Consider the following 15,384-nt stretch of genomic DNA (forward strand, 5'->3'; position numbering starts at 1 on the left):
TGAGGAGACAAGCATGGTCACTAGGGGCCTGTTCTGCCCTGAACCTTGTGAGGAGACAAGCATGGTCACTAGGGGCCTGTTCTGCCCTGAACCTTGTGAGGAGACAAGCATGGTCACTAGGGGCCTATTCTGCCCCTGAACCTTGTGAGGAGACAAGCATGGTCACTAGGGGCCTGTTCTGCCCTGAACCTTGTGAGGAGACAAGCATGGTCACTAGGGGCCTGTTCTGCCCTGAACCTTGAGAGGAGACAAGCATGGTCACTAGGGGCCTGTTCTGCCCTGAACCTTGTGAGGAGACAAGCATGGTCACTAGGGGCCTATTCTGCCCTGAACCTTGTGAGGAGACAAGCATGGTCACTAGGGGCCTATTCTGCCCTGAACCTTGTGAGGAGACAAGCATGGTCACTAGGGGCCTATTTTGCCCTGAACCTTGTGGGGAGACAAGAGGAGGTACTAGGGACCTATTATTGGACAAGACTCTACCACCCACCTCTATGGCAAATGCGGCTGCACCCTTGAACTCCTTGACAGACATGTTGTTCCACTTGTGGCAGTACTGGTGGATCTCATTGAGCCATTTGTTGAACTCACAGTACTGCTCAACCTCTTCCATAGCCACGCCCATCAACTCTGATTGCCTCTTGAGCACCTCCTGGAACTCTGAGCTGCAACAAAGAATCACCAGTTCAAGTAATTAGAGAATCTGTTTCCTTAGCACCACTGGCATGGCAAATATAACAGTTATTCCTTGGTGATCGGTAATGTTTCACTGTTGAAAAGATTTGTCCATTCATTAGCACAGAAAAATTTCACTTTACCAAGCTGTTTAGTTTGTACACTACAATGATTTCCTTTGAACACTACTGTGTTTCCTTTTAACACTACAGTGTTTCCTTTGTACACTACAGTGTTTCCTTTGAACACTACAGTGTTTCCTCTGTACACTACAATGTTTCCTCTGTACACTACAATGTTTCCTTTGAACACTACAGTGTTTCCTTTGTACACTACAGTGTTTCCTTTGAACACTACAGTGTTTCCTCTGTACACTACAATGTTTCCTCTGTACACTACAATGTTTCCTTTGAACACTACAGTGTTTCCTTTGTACACTACAGTGTTTTCTTTGTACACTGCAGTGTTTCCTTTGTACACTACAGTGTTTTCTTTGTACACTGCAGTGTTTCCTTTGTACACTACAATGTTTCCTTTGTACACTACAATGTTTATTTTGTACACTACAATGTTTCCTCTGTACACTACAGTGTTTCTTTTGTACACTACAATGTTTCTTTTGTACACTACAATGTTTCCTTTGTACACTACAATGTTTTCCTTGTACACTTCAATGATTTCTATGATATGCTACAACACAACCATTCCCTGCACTTACTCCATGGCTAGTTTCTCCTCCAGGCTGGCGCGAGACAGGGGAGAGTACTGCCCCATGAAGCCCTCGCCTTCCACCATTAGCAGCCCTTCATCTGCCTTCATCACTACCAGGTCAGGGGTCGCCACCCCAAGGTCATCATCCTCCTTTTGTGGAATTGCTGTAAAAAGAATCAATAGAATGTTATTTTCATCCAGGAAATAGTTCTTCCAAAGCATTTTCTCAACCACAATCAATCTTCCATCAATGTGATCACAAAAGGTGCAACATCAGCATTGAAGGTCAAAACATTCAGAGTTATTCTTAGGAGTCAACACACTGTATTATAGATAAGGTTCCAGAAATGTTTCCAGCAACTGGTCACATACACTTTTTACTTGTTTCGTGTGTCACTTTTTGTGACTTGATTTTGTATAACTGACTTACAATGTTTAGGAAGATTAGGTAGTGGTTCAGGGTCTTCCAGTAGGTTAGGGTCAAGGCCTGTCTCCTTCTCTGTGACCTCAATCTCTGACCCTTCACCTTGAGAAAACTGACTGCCTTTTGAGCACCTCCTGGAACTCTCTGAGACGGTAGCAAGTGTCTGACTGCGAGTTTCCTGCCTGACGGAGCTGACCTGGGATGTCCCCGCTATGCTCTTGGCACTGATTTTACTCCCATCTGTCACAGAGCTGGGTCTACAACAAATACAAAATCAGGAAATCTTACAGGGCCTGGGAAAGAAAACAGGTAATCATTTTCATAGGTGACTAACAGGATCGGGAGGTCTGGCTCGCTGACTTGGCTGATGCACGTCATCGTATCCTGAGTGATATCAATCACTGTAATATCTGGTTGATTATTTTCAGACAGCTGTCAAAAAGATGGATTACTGCTGAGCGCGTCATTAAACAACAAACAAACAAAATCTTATGTTACTCTTAACAAACCTCAATTTGAAATAGGGTGTCACACTAGTTGCTGGGTATGAGGCATGCAGATTCAGTGAAGCATTGAAAACATTCAACAGATTCATAGAAGGATAGGGCACCCTCTTTTATTCAGCATATTACGAGTCTCGGTTCTACGATGCGCTAAATATCCTGGACCAATTCAGAGAGCCTTATTTGTGAAGCTTCATCAACACCTCTTCTTCCCAAAGGATTTATATCTGACACTGAAGGTTCATGGGAAAAGGATTAGAGTGAAAGGGCCATTTCATGAACAAATTTTGAAAGACAAACCAGCAGGGTCATGGAATCAATTTCAAGTAGTTGGAGAGAGTCACCCAATAAATGACATATATTGCAGGCATTAATAGTTTCTTATGACAATCATGGACAATATCAGTAGAACACTAGTATTCTTATCCTTAATAAAAATATAAAACACTGAATGATCTCTTTCAAAGTGAAAGAAACCAAAGACTGATAATGAGAGCCTCAAGAATATGAGCATGCGAATTGTGGAATCTTGGGTTATTGTAAACATTTTCAACCACTTGCCACTTCCAGGACTTGCCCCTTATTATTACCTTCAAGACGATTCTTCCCCTGCCACTCAACTGTTTCAAAATGCTGTTGTGTGTGTGTGCTCCAACTTGCTCAATATATCCCCCAGGTAATGGCAAGGGTAAGTGCACTTACTTGGCATCGCTGGGTCTGTGGGTGCTGTCGTATGACTTGGCGGCAGGGTCTGCCTCATCTGTGACGTCGTGTTCCGGCACAGAGCCATCCATGGGAACAGCCTTAGCACACAGAACACTTGGGATGCCACGCAGGGTGGATGTGAGAGCCTTCTGGAAACGCTCCTTGGAAGGGGACAAACCCAACACCTCTGGAACACAAACTAAAGGAAATCAGTTACATGAAACGTTTGTTGTCTTACTTGCCTACAAGTTACTTTCAGAACGTTTGGAGTGTTATAATAACTTCATTGATTGCAATACAATATTTAATCATGTATTCATGTTGTCTCCACCATAGGTGTATGACTTCTGTCCAGGTTCTCACCGTGTTTTGTGAAGACGAGGTTGGCCTTGAAGAATCCATCCCTTGGAGCATCACTGATGCACAGCACCTTCTCCACGAAGCTGATGACCTGCGTCTTGGTCACATGAAACATGTGCTCCACGATCAGCTGGTCCACCAGCTTCACAAAGTTCCCCAGGCGCCTGCAACATGCAACACAAGTGAAGGAGAGAGTTAGTGTGGATACAGTCACGCTGCACATACACAGACAACATGACAAGTGAAGGAGAGAGTGGGTGTGGAAACAGTCACGCTGCACATACACAGACAACATGACAAGTGAAGGAGAGAGTTAGTGTGGATACAGTCACGCTGCACATACACAGACAACATGACAAGTGAAGGAGAGAGTTAGTGTGGATACAGTCACGCTGCACATACACAGACAACATGACAAGTGAAGGAGAGAGTTAGTGTGGATACAGTCACGCTGCACATACACAGACAACATGACAAGTGAAGGAGAGAGTTAGTGTGGATACAGTCACGCTGCACATACACAGACAACATGACAAGTGAAGGAGAGAGTAGGTGTGGATACAGTCACGCTGCACATACACAGACAACATGACAAGTGAAGGAGAGAGTTGGTGTGGATACAGTCACGCTGCACATACACAGACAACATGACAAGTGAAGGAGAGAGTTAGTGTGGATACAGTCACGCTGCACATACACAGACAACATGACAAGTGAAGGAGAGAGTTAGTGTGGATACAGTCACGCTGCACATACACAGACAACATGACAAGTGAAGGAGAGAGTGGGTGTGGATACAGTCACGCTGCACATACACAGACAACATGACAAGTGAAGGAGAGAGTTAGTGTGGATACAGTCACGCTGCACATACACAGACAACATGACAAGTGAAGGAGAGAGTGGGTGTGGATACAGTCACGCTGCACATACACAGACAACATGACAAGTGAAGGAGAGAGTTAGTGTGGATACAGTCACGCTGCACATACACAGACAACATGACAAGTGAAGGAGAGAGTTAGTGTGGATACAGTCACGCTGCACATACACAGACAACATGACAAGTGAAGGAGAGAGTGGGTGTGGATACAGTCACGCTGCACATACACAGACAACATGACAAGTGAAGGAGAGAGTGGGTGTGGATACAGTCACGCTGCACATACACAGACAACATGACAAGTGAAGGAGAGAGTGGGTGTGGATACAGTCACGCTGCACATACACAGACAACATGACAAGTGAAGGAGAGAGTTAGTGTGGATACAGTCACGCTGCACATACACAGACAACATGACAAGTGAAGGAGAGAGTGGGTGTTGATACTCTCAGCAACAGTCCAGGTAATCCGTGGTTGCCAGCCCAGGTGGGAAAAAGACAACTAGGTCACACTCTGTATCTTCATTCGTCTGCTGTGACACCATGTGTAGACACCTACGCTGCACTTACAAAGGCTACATGACAACTGTGGACACCCAGGACCTATTCTACCCTGGACATACAAGGCTACATGACAACTGTGGACACCCAGGACCTATTCTACCCTGGACATACACAGGCTACATGACAACTGTGGACACCCTGGACCTATTCTACCCTGGACATACAAGGCTACATGACAACTGTGGACACCCAGGACCTATTCTACCCTGGACATACACAGGCTACATGACAACTGTGGACACCCAGGACCTATTCCACCCTGGACATACACAGGCTACATGACAACTGTGGACACCCTGGACCTATTCTACCCTGGACATACAAGGCTACATGACAACTGTGGACACCCTGGACCTATTTTACCCTGGACATACAAGGCTACATGACAACTGTGGACACCCTGGACCTATTCTACCCTGGACATACACAGGCTACATGACAACTGTGGACACCCAGAACCTATTCCACCCTGGACATACACAGGCTACATGACAAGTGTGGACACCCTGGATCTATTCTACCCTGGACATACACAGGCTACATGACAAGTGTGGACACCCAGGACCTCTTCTACCCTGGACATACAAGGCTACATGACAACTGTGGATACCAAGGACCTATTCTACCCTGGACATACAAGGCTACATGACAAGTGTGGACACCCTGGATCTATTCTACCCTGGACATACACAGGCTACATGACAACTGTGGACACCCTGGACCTATTCCACCCTGGACATACACAGGCTACATGACAACTGTGGACACCCAGGACCTATTCTACCCTGGACATACACAGGCTACATGACAACTGTGGACACCCTGGACCTATTCTACCCTGGACATACACAGGCTACATGACAACTGTGGACACCCAGGACCTATTCTACCCTGGACATACACAGGCTACATGACAACTGTGGACACCCAGGACCTATTCTACCCTGGACATACACAGGCTACATGACAACTGTGGACACCCAGAACCTATTCCACCCTGGACATACACAGGCTACATGACAAGTGTGGACACCCTGGACCTATTCTACCCTGGACATACAAGGCTACATGACAACTGTGGACTCCCAGGACCTATTCTACCCTGGACATACACAGGCTACATGACAACTGTGGACACCCTGGACCTATTCTACCCTGGACATACACAGGCTACATGACAACTGTGGACACCCAGGACCTATTCTTCCCTGGACATACAAGGCTACATGACAAGTGTGGACACCCTGGACCTATTCTACCCTGGACATACACAGGCTACATGACAACTGTGGACACCCTGGACCTATTCTACCCTGGACATACACAGGCTACATGACAACTGTGGACACCCTGGACCTATTCTACCCTGGACATACACAGGCTACATGACAACTGTGGACACCCTGGACCTATTCTACCCTGGACATACAAGGCTACATGACAACTGTGGACACCCTGGACCTATTCTACCCTGGACATACACAGGCTACATGACAAGTGTGGACACCCAGGACCTATTCTACCCTGATCAACAGATGTGCTGGGACAATGTACATGGTATATGTAACAACAAGATTTTGGCAGACTCAATAAGTCTGTCCTGATTTTGCCTGGTCTGTGACTAGATGAAAAGTGGCGGTGATGTGTCCCTGAAGGTGCATCTCTACCTACCCTGTCTCACTCTTGGCGATGCGAAGGTTCTCCTCTCTCTGTTCCTTCTTGGTGCGCTGGAGATGCAGAGAGTCCTTGGAGCTGCATCAGTGAGAGATTTGATGACATTCATGCATTGTGTGGACCAGGGGTCCAGAAACCGTCATATGCGCCGGACATGTCCGATTGGGAATCTCAAATGTCCGGTTTAAAATATTGCTATTTTAGTAGCTAGTCGTATATTGAATCTTGATTGACCGCCATTTTGCTTTCTGTGACGATCGATAACAAAATTTTTTATGGTCAATAATTAAGTACAGATGAAAAAGTATTCAAATAACTATTGCTATCAACGATAGTTTAGGATTTATGATTATATTATCTGTCTTGTTTTTAAATAATCTTTAGTTTAAAAAAACAACTTTTCCCGTGAGGTCACGTGATAACCAAATATGGGATAATAGTCTCGATCCAAATGTTACAACGCGTACACTTGAGCAGACTCATGAATATTAATTGGACCGTTCACAACGTTGACAGATCGTTATTATAACAGAAACAAACGTATGTTTTCCATATATATCTAAAATGATATTATTTGTTATTAATTGTCCGGTGAATTAAACAATTTAAATTGAAACAATTCATAATTCATCATATTATGAATACGTAACAACTTGTAATTTGTGTGTAAAAAGTCGTACTAAAACACGCTGTTTGAAGGGGGCGTGGCATAAATGTAAATGTCCGATTGGGATTTTAAATTTTCCGGACCCCTGGTGTGGACACAACCAAAGTTTCCATGAAATAAATTTTATGTCTATATGTCTTTGATTGAGAAACGATTTCATATTTTCAACCAAACAATTCATTCAACATTTTAACATTTCAATCAGTCGAGCAATACCTTATGACACAATATCCACTGGTATCTTAATGTTTCCTCATATAACAATGCTTTATGAATAACGATGTTTTTGTCTGCCCCTGGCCCGTCAGTGGCTGCAACTACTCACAAGAACGTCTTCTTCTTGACCTGTTCCTCACAATATCGCAGCTTCTTGAACGACTCCTCCGCTGTCACCTCCACCACCACCTTGCAGTAGCTGCAACATCCACAACAAACTCAACAATATGAATATTCTGATGACCCAAAGTTTTCCAAAAGTGGAAAAAATCTAAAAAATGATAAGAATGGCTTTTTTTCTAAGTTCACAGTAGGTGAGGGCGAGGGCCAAACTGTATGAACATCGTCACAAGCTCCGACGTTCATACAGTTTGGCCCTCGCTCTATGAAGGTTCATATTCCAATGAACTCACACAAAGTGAAAGTCAATTCTTATAATTTTTTTATCACAATTTCTAACCTCAAAGGATGGAGGCCAAGATCTAAACACAATTTTATTTAGTACATGTGACTTCATGTTTACACTGACAGCCATACAACAACCAGCTATATCGCGGAGTAAAATAGTTCCTCAAAAAGAGAGGTGACATGAGCGTATGGATGCACAGCTTGCTCTTCAGAAACATCTTACGCGGCACATGTGTTCAAATCTTATCCTCATTAGATGAGAAAGTTCAGCGGGTCGTAATACATTTACATCAAGTACAAGACATAAAATGGCCGACACAATAAACGTGACAGGAGAGATTTCTGAAGTTGTTAATGAACCTGTGGCGGTTACATGTGTTAGTCATCATTGATCAACTGGCCGATCATTGAAAGGTGAATAAAGATGCGTCAAACAGACACTAAGGTAAATTCATAGATTGCTGGAGACTGTCAGTGTCAGCCTAGACACGAATTGAGTCGATACGATAGTTTAGATGTGCATTTCTTCGTTTGTTCATTAGGATAGGCTGTAGCGAGGATATTCGTGAACAATCATGCAGTCACGCTCTCTGACATTTCTCAATGTATACTGAAATGCTGAGACCAAGAATAAAGGTTCTAAATGATCAGAAAGAACGCTTATGTATGTTTTCGTGCTAGGGAATTCCCAGGGGTTTCCCCAGGAATGTGGAAGTAGTCCGTCAGTGTTTACGTCATTTCAAGAACACGGTCTTGTGAAAAACGTATGAACGTCAAATTGGGTCGTTCATACACTTATGAACGTCAATTTCGCGGTCATGGGACCGACCTCTGGTCTAATGGAAAAGCCGTATATCGTGTAAACTTCAAATTAAAAAATTATTCATGGATGATAATTCTAAAAACTAGCCTTCCATTGTATTCACCAGCAGCCTTCATTCATAGATCCTATATGTATCCCAAGATGTTATATTAACATGGTGAAGATACCGTCACATAGGAAATACTTCTAAGAAGAGAATTGGGAATTTCTGAGAGGTAAAATCCCACAGATCTTGTGCCAATTACTGTCCCCGACTTCCAGCTCACCTGAAGAATCTTTCCAAGAGTTTATCTGCCTGGATGTTCTTGTAGTTGATGCTGTTCTCATATTCCCCCAGCTGGTAGGTTTTGCTGAAGCAAAGGATCAAGTGTTCATCATTACTGAGACTGGCCACTCTGTTATCATCACAGGAAAAGATTGCTTGCTGATATACTTATAAAGTGCTTTTTCTCTTTGGATCTTCTTTTAAATTTTTTGACAACTGATGAATAGGGAAATTCTTTATTGTGGAAAGGCACACCTGGATTGTTGTATGTTATAACTCTTCATTCACATGAAACCTGGTTCTGACGTACACGTCTTTCAAATGCCTATATATCATTCAACATAGTTTAAGTTTTTGTGTTTTCATATTCCAATGAAATATTCGTAAAATCTAAATATATTTTACATTTGGATACTTATCCTGCGTTAGTAGCTTCATGCTTTTACTGCTGTTTCTGACTAGAAAAAGATGGAGCTAGATACAGAAGTTGTTGCTCCAACAAGTTGTGTGGCATATGCTCTCCCACAGCTACCACATGACCGGAAGTGGTAAAGTCATGTGTTGCCACATTACTGCTTGTACGGAAACCTGGAAACTTTGCAGGGAGATAGCCAAGCGATGGGCAGGCACTTTTGACATAGTAATGCAGGATAAGTATCCAAATGTAAAAATATTTTAGATTTTATTAAATGTTTTTATCTTATCCTGCATTACTACCTCAATGCATTTTTATCAGACGAAATGGAGGGAGGCATACCTTTCAGATGGAACTTCAGGAGAGACCCTCTGACAAGTCAGGTCACCAGATAGCATCCTGTGCCGAAAAACAGGAAACCACAGACCTTTCCTGTCTGATAGAGCCACATGAGAGAGAGTAAGAGGTGTGAAATCCAGTCGTGGAAAAAGGAAAAGCAGAAAAGTGCGTCGGCCACGTTCTAAATTCCAATTCAAGCAGCTGGAATAAACGGAAACATGAAACCCTCTAGTCAGGGGTAATTAACACCAGAGACGTTGCAGGGTTAGTTCCGGAGTGTAAAAGCCAAGACCATCTTGAGACTGTGACCTGCTGCACCACCACCAGGGGACCAAGGCTAAGAACACCCTGCTGCACCACCACCAGGGGACCAAGGCTAAGAACACCCTGCTGCACCACCACCAGGGGACCAAGGCTAAGAACACCCTGCTGCACCACCACCAGGGGACCAAGGCTAAGAACACCTTGCAGCACCACCACCAGGGGACCAAGGCTAAGAACACCCTGCTGCACCACCACCAGGGGACCAAGGCTAAGAACACCCTGCTGTGCCACCACCAGGGGACCAAGGCTAAGAACACCCTGCTGTACCACCACCAGGGGACCAAGGCTAAGAACACCCTGCTGCACCACCACCAGGGGACCAAGGCTAAGAACACCTTGCAGCACCACCACCAGGGGACCAAGGCTAAGAACACCTTGCACATAGTCAAGAGCCATATCTCGGAGATAATGACTGGCCAAGACAGTATCCGAGCACCAAAAGCAACCCTCCATGATGGATTTAATGGAGCAATTGCTGTGGAGAGCCATTGTCGAAGCGACAGCCCGAATCTCAAGGGGGTTGTTGGTTCTGGGCGGGCCCAAACCGGCAAGGTCGTAAGCTTGTAGGATGATGGAGCGCAGCCACACTGATATGACTTCCAACTGGGATGTAGGTGAAACTGGAATGAACAGTCATTTCCGAGATTCATTTTGTGTCTTGGATCAATGAAGGAAAACCTGTAAGGCCCAAACTGGGCACAGAAGTAGTTCATCCTCGTCCAGTGCCTCAGAAATCCACTATAAACGATAAGGGAGGAACAGTGAAAGATATGTCTGGCTGTCCTGTGTGTTGATTATTAGCAATCAAATCCCAGCACAACCCAAGATGGACAGCACCATGTGCTCTACGCTTGAATCGTATTCAAGTTCCAAACTGTTGATGTGCCTCCATTGCTCATTGTTTGACCACAGCAGTCTGGTCCCCCAGATGAGACCCCAAATCCTGTCGTGAGGCATCGACGAACAGGTGAGTGTGGGCTTGAGCGTAGTCAAGGAGACACCTTCGCAGAATTTGATCTCACTGTCCACCAACAAAGATACGGGCAGAAGTGAGTTGGGAGCGGCCAGAGGATTCTGACGATGAATAACGGAGCCAGAAACTGTTGTGGTGCGCAAAGTTGGAGTCAGCCTCTGGGCATCAGATCCTGAGCTGATGTGAGAAGGCCCATTAATACCTGCCATTGACGAAGTGTGCAAGCTTCATGAAGGGCGGAAGCAGGTGGTGCTGTATTTTGTGCCACCTGTCATTGGGTACCAGGAGGAGATACTGGTCGGTGCGAAACAGGTCGCCTATGAATTTGAGCTTGAAGGATGGAGTGAGTTCCAACTTGAGCTTGTTGATGATCCATCCAAGTTGAGTGAAATACTTGTGAAGGAGGCTTTCTGGGTCCTGATGGTTCAGTAGACAGTCGTTGATGTAAGACTTGAACTGAACATTCCTCGGGTGCAGGTATACAGTAACTGGCTTGGTAATCCGGGTAAATAACCACGGGGCCATGGAAATGCCAGTGGGCCTATTATAAGCAGGAACCGGTACCCCTGACGAAGGATGCTGGTGACAAACAGATTTTGAAGAATTGTCCAATTGGCCCAAAACCTGACCAATCTCTCTTCTGAGTGTCTCTGACTGGGACCACATGGATCGGGAGAACCCAGGCACCATGCTCCAGGGCCTGCCTCCGCGATCACCACCACTGGACTTGGTTTGGCGACGATGAGGTAGATCATTTCTTTGTGGCTTTAGAAGATCCTGACCCTTGCCACAAAAGGAAGAAGACTGGGGGGGAAGCCGTCTGGGCTGATAATTGCCTGTTTTAGATGGTTTGAATTTGGATTGATTTGAGACAATGCTCCAGTGCCTTAAGCGCCATTTCATCAAGGTAAAGCTGGAGACAAGTGCATGGGTTTCAGAGATGGTGCAATTAAAGAACGAGGATGCACTCCAAGGCTGTTGTAGGAGTTGCCTCTTGAACTCAGAATCCCAATAAGTTAAGGCAAGATAACCAAGGTGCCTGGTTGTAGTGATCTCTGTCAAGGCCACCCAGAGATGATTACATAGATGGTCGATTTGACGTTGTTGAAAAGACATAGCACGCAAGTGATCGAGCCAATAAGGACTGTCCTCGGTGAGGTCCTGATCAGTGGCTCTGGCAGAAGAGGCCAAGACAGATAAGGGCTTGCGAGACCACCGAATCTCAGTCTCAATGAAGGTGAGCCGAGTGTTGGGCATAAGCAGAGTGGTTGGCCTAGAGAAACCAGTTATACGATGTAAATCATCATCAAGACAGTGCGCGTTATCTGTGGCTTGATCGCATGAATGAGTAAATCTTGTTTCCGGTAACGAGGTGCCTCAAATGCAGGAGTGAGGAACGGCTTGTAGAAAACATCATCCAAAGCCGATATCAAATCTGTGAGCATGGCATCCGGCGGGAAGGACCAAATTGAGCAAGCAGAGAGGATACATATGTCACCAAAGTGAGACGGGCATGTAATTATTACACAACTTTTACAAGAGATGTTTACAAGAGAAAATTACGAAATAAAGAGTATAGTTATACACTTAAAAAGCCCAGAATAGGAACGTATATAGCACATGAACAAGAGCTAAGATAGGAATTTTGACATATCAAAGCACAAGACCTGTAAACATGGCTACATGGCAAAACAAGATGGTGACAGGTACAACACACATGCGAAGTTAGTGTGGGAAGGACCACCCCAGTACACCAGACTATAATAGGTACAATTGAGAGCGTATTGGTTATCAAAGGATAAGCAAAAGGATAGGCAAAGAATGCTATCTGGTTGTTGAAAACTGGATAGCTTTATTCACAAACATCTGTACAGTCCGATGACTTGCAGTAATGTGTTTATACGTGACTTCACTACTTCCGGTCATGTGTTAGCTGTGGGAGGATATATGCCACACAACTGCTTGGGACACAACTTCTGCAGCCAGGATCTCTCACAGCTCCATCTTCCCAGTCAGAAACAGCCGTAAAAGCATCAAGGTAGTAATGCAGGATAAGATATAAAATTACCCATGTATAGCTTTAAGTAATAATATTTAGTCAGTTATCTCCAATCCCTCAGGTTAGAATCTGAAGGCACTCACTCAGTTTCAAAAGGTAAGAAGTTTATAGTGATCACTTCCTTCAGCAGTCTGCAAAAAAATAATTCAGGTTAGATTTCATAATTCTGTGTGTGTGATGTCATGACTGCAAATACAAATTGTAAAGAATAGTTCATCCAATGCTGTGCCCAATCTCTGTCACGGTTCCTAAATAGTATCTCTGTATTTTGTGGCTCTTCTGGACTCACAAACAGAATATGTTACTGGTACCCAATGCTTGTATTTATAGCATATATAAGGGTATTAGGTGGACACAATGCTTGTATTAATAGCATATATAAGTGTATTAGGTGGACCCAATGCTTGTATCAATAGCATATATAAGGGTATGAGGTGGACACAAGGCTTGTATCAATAGCATATATAAGGGTATGAGGTGGACACAATGCTTGTATCAATAGCATATATAAGGGTATTAGGTGGACCCAATGCTTATATCAATAGCATATATAAGGGTATGAGGTGGACACAATGTTTGTATTAATAGCATATATAAGGGTATTAGGTGCACGCAATGTTTGTATTAATAGCATATATAAGGGTATTAGGTGGACACAATGCTTGTATTTATAGCATATATAAGGGTAATAGGTGGACGCAATGTTTGTATTAATAGCATATATAAGGGTATGAGGTGGACACAATGCTTGTATTAATAGCATATATAAGGGTATTAGGTGGACACAATGCTTGTATTAATAGCATATATAAGGGTATTAGGCGGACCCAATGCTTGTATCAATAGCATATATAAGGGTATTAGGCGGACACAATGCTTGTATTAATAGCATATATAAGGCTATTAGGTGGACACAATGCTTGTATCAATAGCATATATAAGGGTATGAGGTGGACCCAATGCTTGTATTAATAGCTTATATAAGGGTATTAGGTGGACACAATGCTTGTATTAATAGCTTATATAAGGGTATGAGGTGGACACAATGCTTGTATTAATAGCATATATAAGGGTATGAGGTGGACACAATGCTTGTATTAATAGCTTATATAAGGGTATTAGGTGGACACAATGCTTGTATCAATAGCTTATATAAGGGTATTAGGTGGACACAATGCTTGTATTAATAGCTTATATAAGGGTATTAGGTGGACACAATGCTTGTATCAATAGCTTATATAAGGGTATTAGGTGGACCCAATGCTTGTATTAATAGCATATATAAGGGTATTAGGTGGACCCAATGCTTGTATTAATAGCATATATAAGGCTATTAGGTGGACACAATGCTTGTATTAAAAGCTTATATAAGTGTATTAGGTGGACACAATGCTTGTATTAATAGCATATATAAGGGTATTAGGTGGACACAATGCTTGTATTAATAGCATATATAAGGGTATGAGGTGGACACAATGCTTGTATTAATAGCATATATAAGGGTATTAGGTGGACACAATGCTTGTATCAATAGCTTATATAAGGGTATGAGGTGGACACAATGCTTGTATCAATAGCTTATATAAGGGTATTAGGTGGACACAATGCTTGTATTAATAGCATATATAAGGGTATGAGGTGGACACAATGCTTGTATTAATAGCATATATAAGGGTATTAGGTGGACACAATGCTTGTATCAATAGCTTATATAAGGGTATGAGGTGGACACAATGCTTGTATTAATAGCATATATAAGGGTATTAGGTGGACACAATGCTTGTATTAATAGCATATATAAGGGTATGAGGTGGACACAATGCTTGTATTAATAGCATATATAAGGGTATTAGGTGGACACAATGCTTGTATTAATAGCTTATATAAGGGTATGAGGTGGACACAATGCTTGTATTAATAGCATATATAAGGGTATGAGGTGGACACAATGCTTGTATTAATAGCATATATAAGGGTATTAGGTGGACACAATGCTTGTATTAATAGCATATATAAGGCTATTAGGTGGACACAATGCTTGTATTAATAGCTTATATAAGGGTATGAGGTGGACACAATGCTTGTATCAATAGCTTATATAAGGGTATGAGGTGGACACAATGCTTGTATTAATAGCATATATAAGGGTATTAGGTGGACCCAATGCTTGTATCAATAGCTTATATAAGGGTATGAGGTGGACACAATGCTTGTATTAATAGCATATATAAGGGTATGAGTAGGACACAATGCTTGTATTAATAGCATATATAAGGGTATTAGGTGGACCCAATGCTTGTATTAATAGCATATATAAGGGTATTAGGTGGACACAATGCTTGTATTAATTGCATATATAAGGGTATTAGGTGGACCCAATGCTTGTATTAATAGCAT

General features: G+C 43.2%; 1 protein-coding gene across 1 annotated transcript in view; it reads right to left on the reverse strand.

Annotated features, from left to right (window-relative positions):
- Positions 1-15,384, reverse strand: part of LOC124145313 (dynein heavy chain domain-containing protein 1-like) — a 225,660-nt gene that overhangs the window by 194,318 nt on the left and 15,958 nt on the right. Inside the window, exons 13-21 of the mRNA XM_048386779.1 lie at positions 13,071-13,118; positions 8,879-8,962; positions 7,491-7,580; positions 6,496-6,576; positions 3,382-3,542; positions 3,016-3,205; positions 1,817-2,067; positions 1,394-1,550; positions 491-665 (exon numbers count right to left, since the gene is read on the reverse strand). Coding sequence (XP_048242736.1) covers positions 491-665; positions 1,394-1,550; positions 1,817-2,067; positions 3,016-3,205; positions 3,382-3,542; positions 6,496-6,576; positions 7,491-7,580; positions 8,879-8,962; positions 13,071-13,118 — 1,237 coding nt within the window. The remainder of the gene's footprint in view (positions 1-490; positions 666-1,393; positions 1,551-1,816; positions 2,068-3,015; positions 3,206-3,381; positions 3,543-6,495; positions 6,577-7,490; positions 7,581-8,878; positions 8,963-13,070; positions 13,119-15,384) is intronic.

Source organism: Haliotis rufescens, unplaced genomic scaffold (assembly GCF_023055435.1).
Source record: "Haliotis rufescens isolate VD_foot unplaced genomic scaffold, xgHalRufe1.0.p SCAF_10, whole genome shotgun sequence".
Taxonomy (NCBI): domain Eukaryota; kingdom Metazoa; phylum Mollusca; class Gastropoda; order Lepetellida; family Haliotidae; genus Haliotis; species Haliotis rufescens.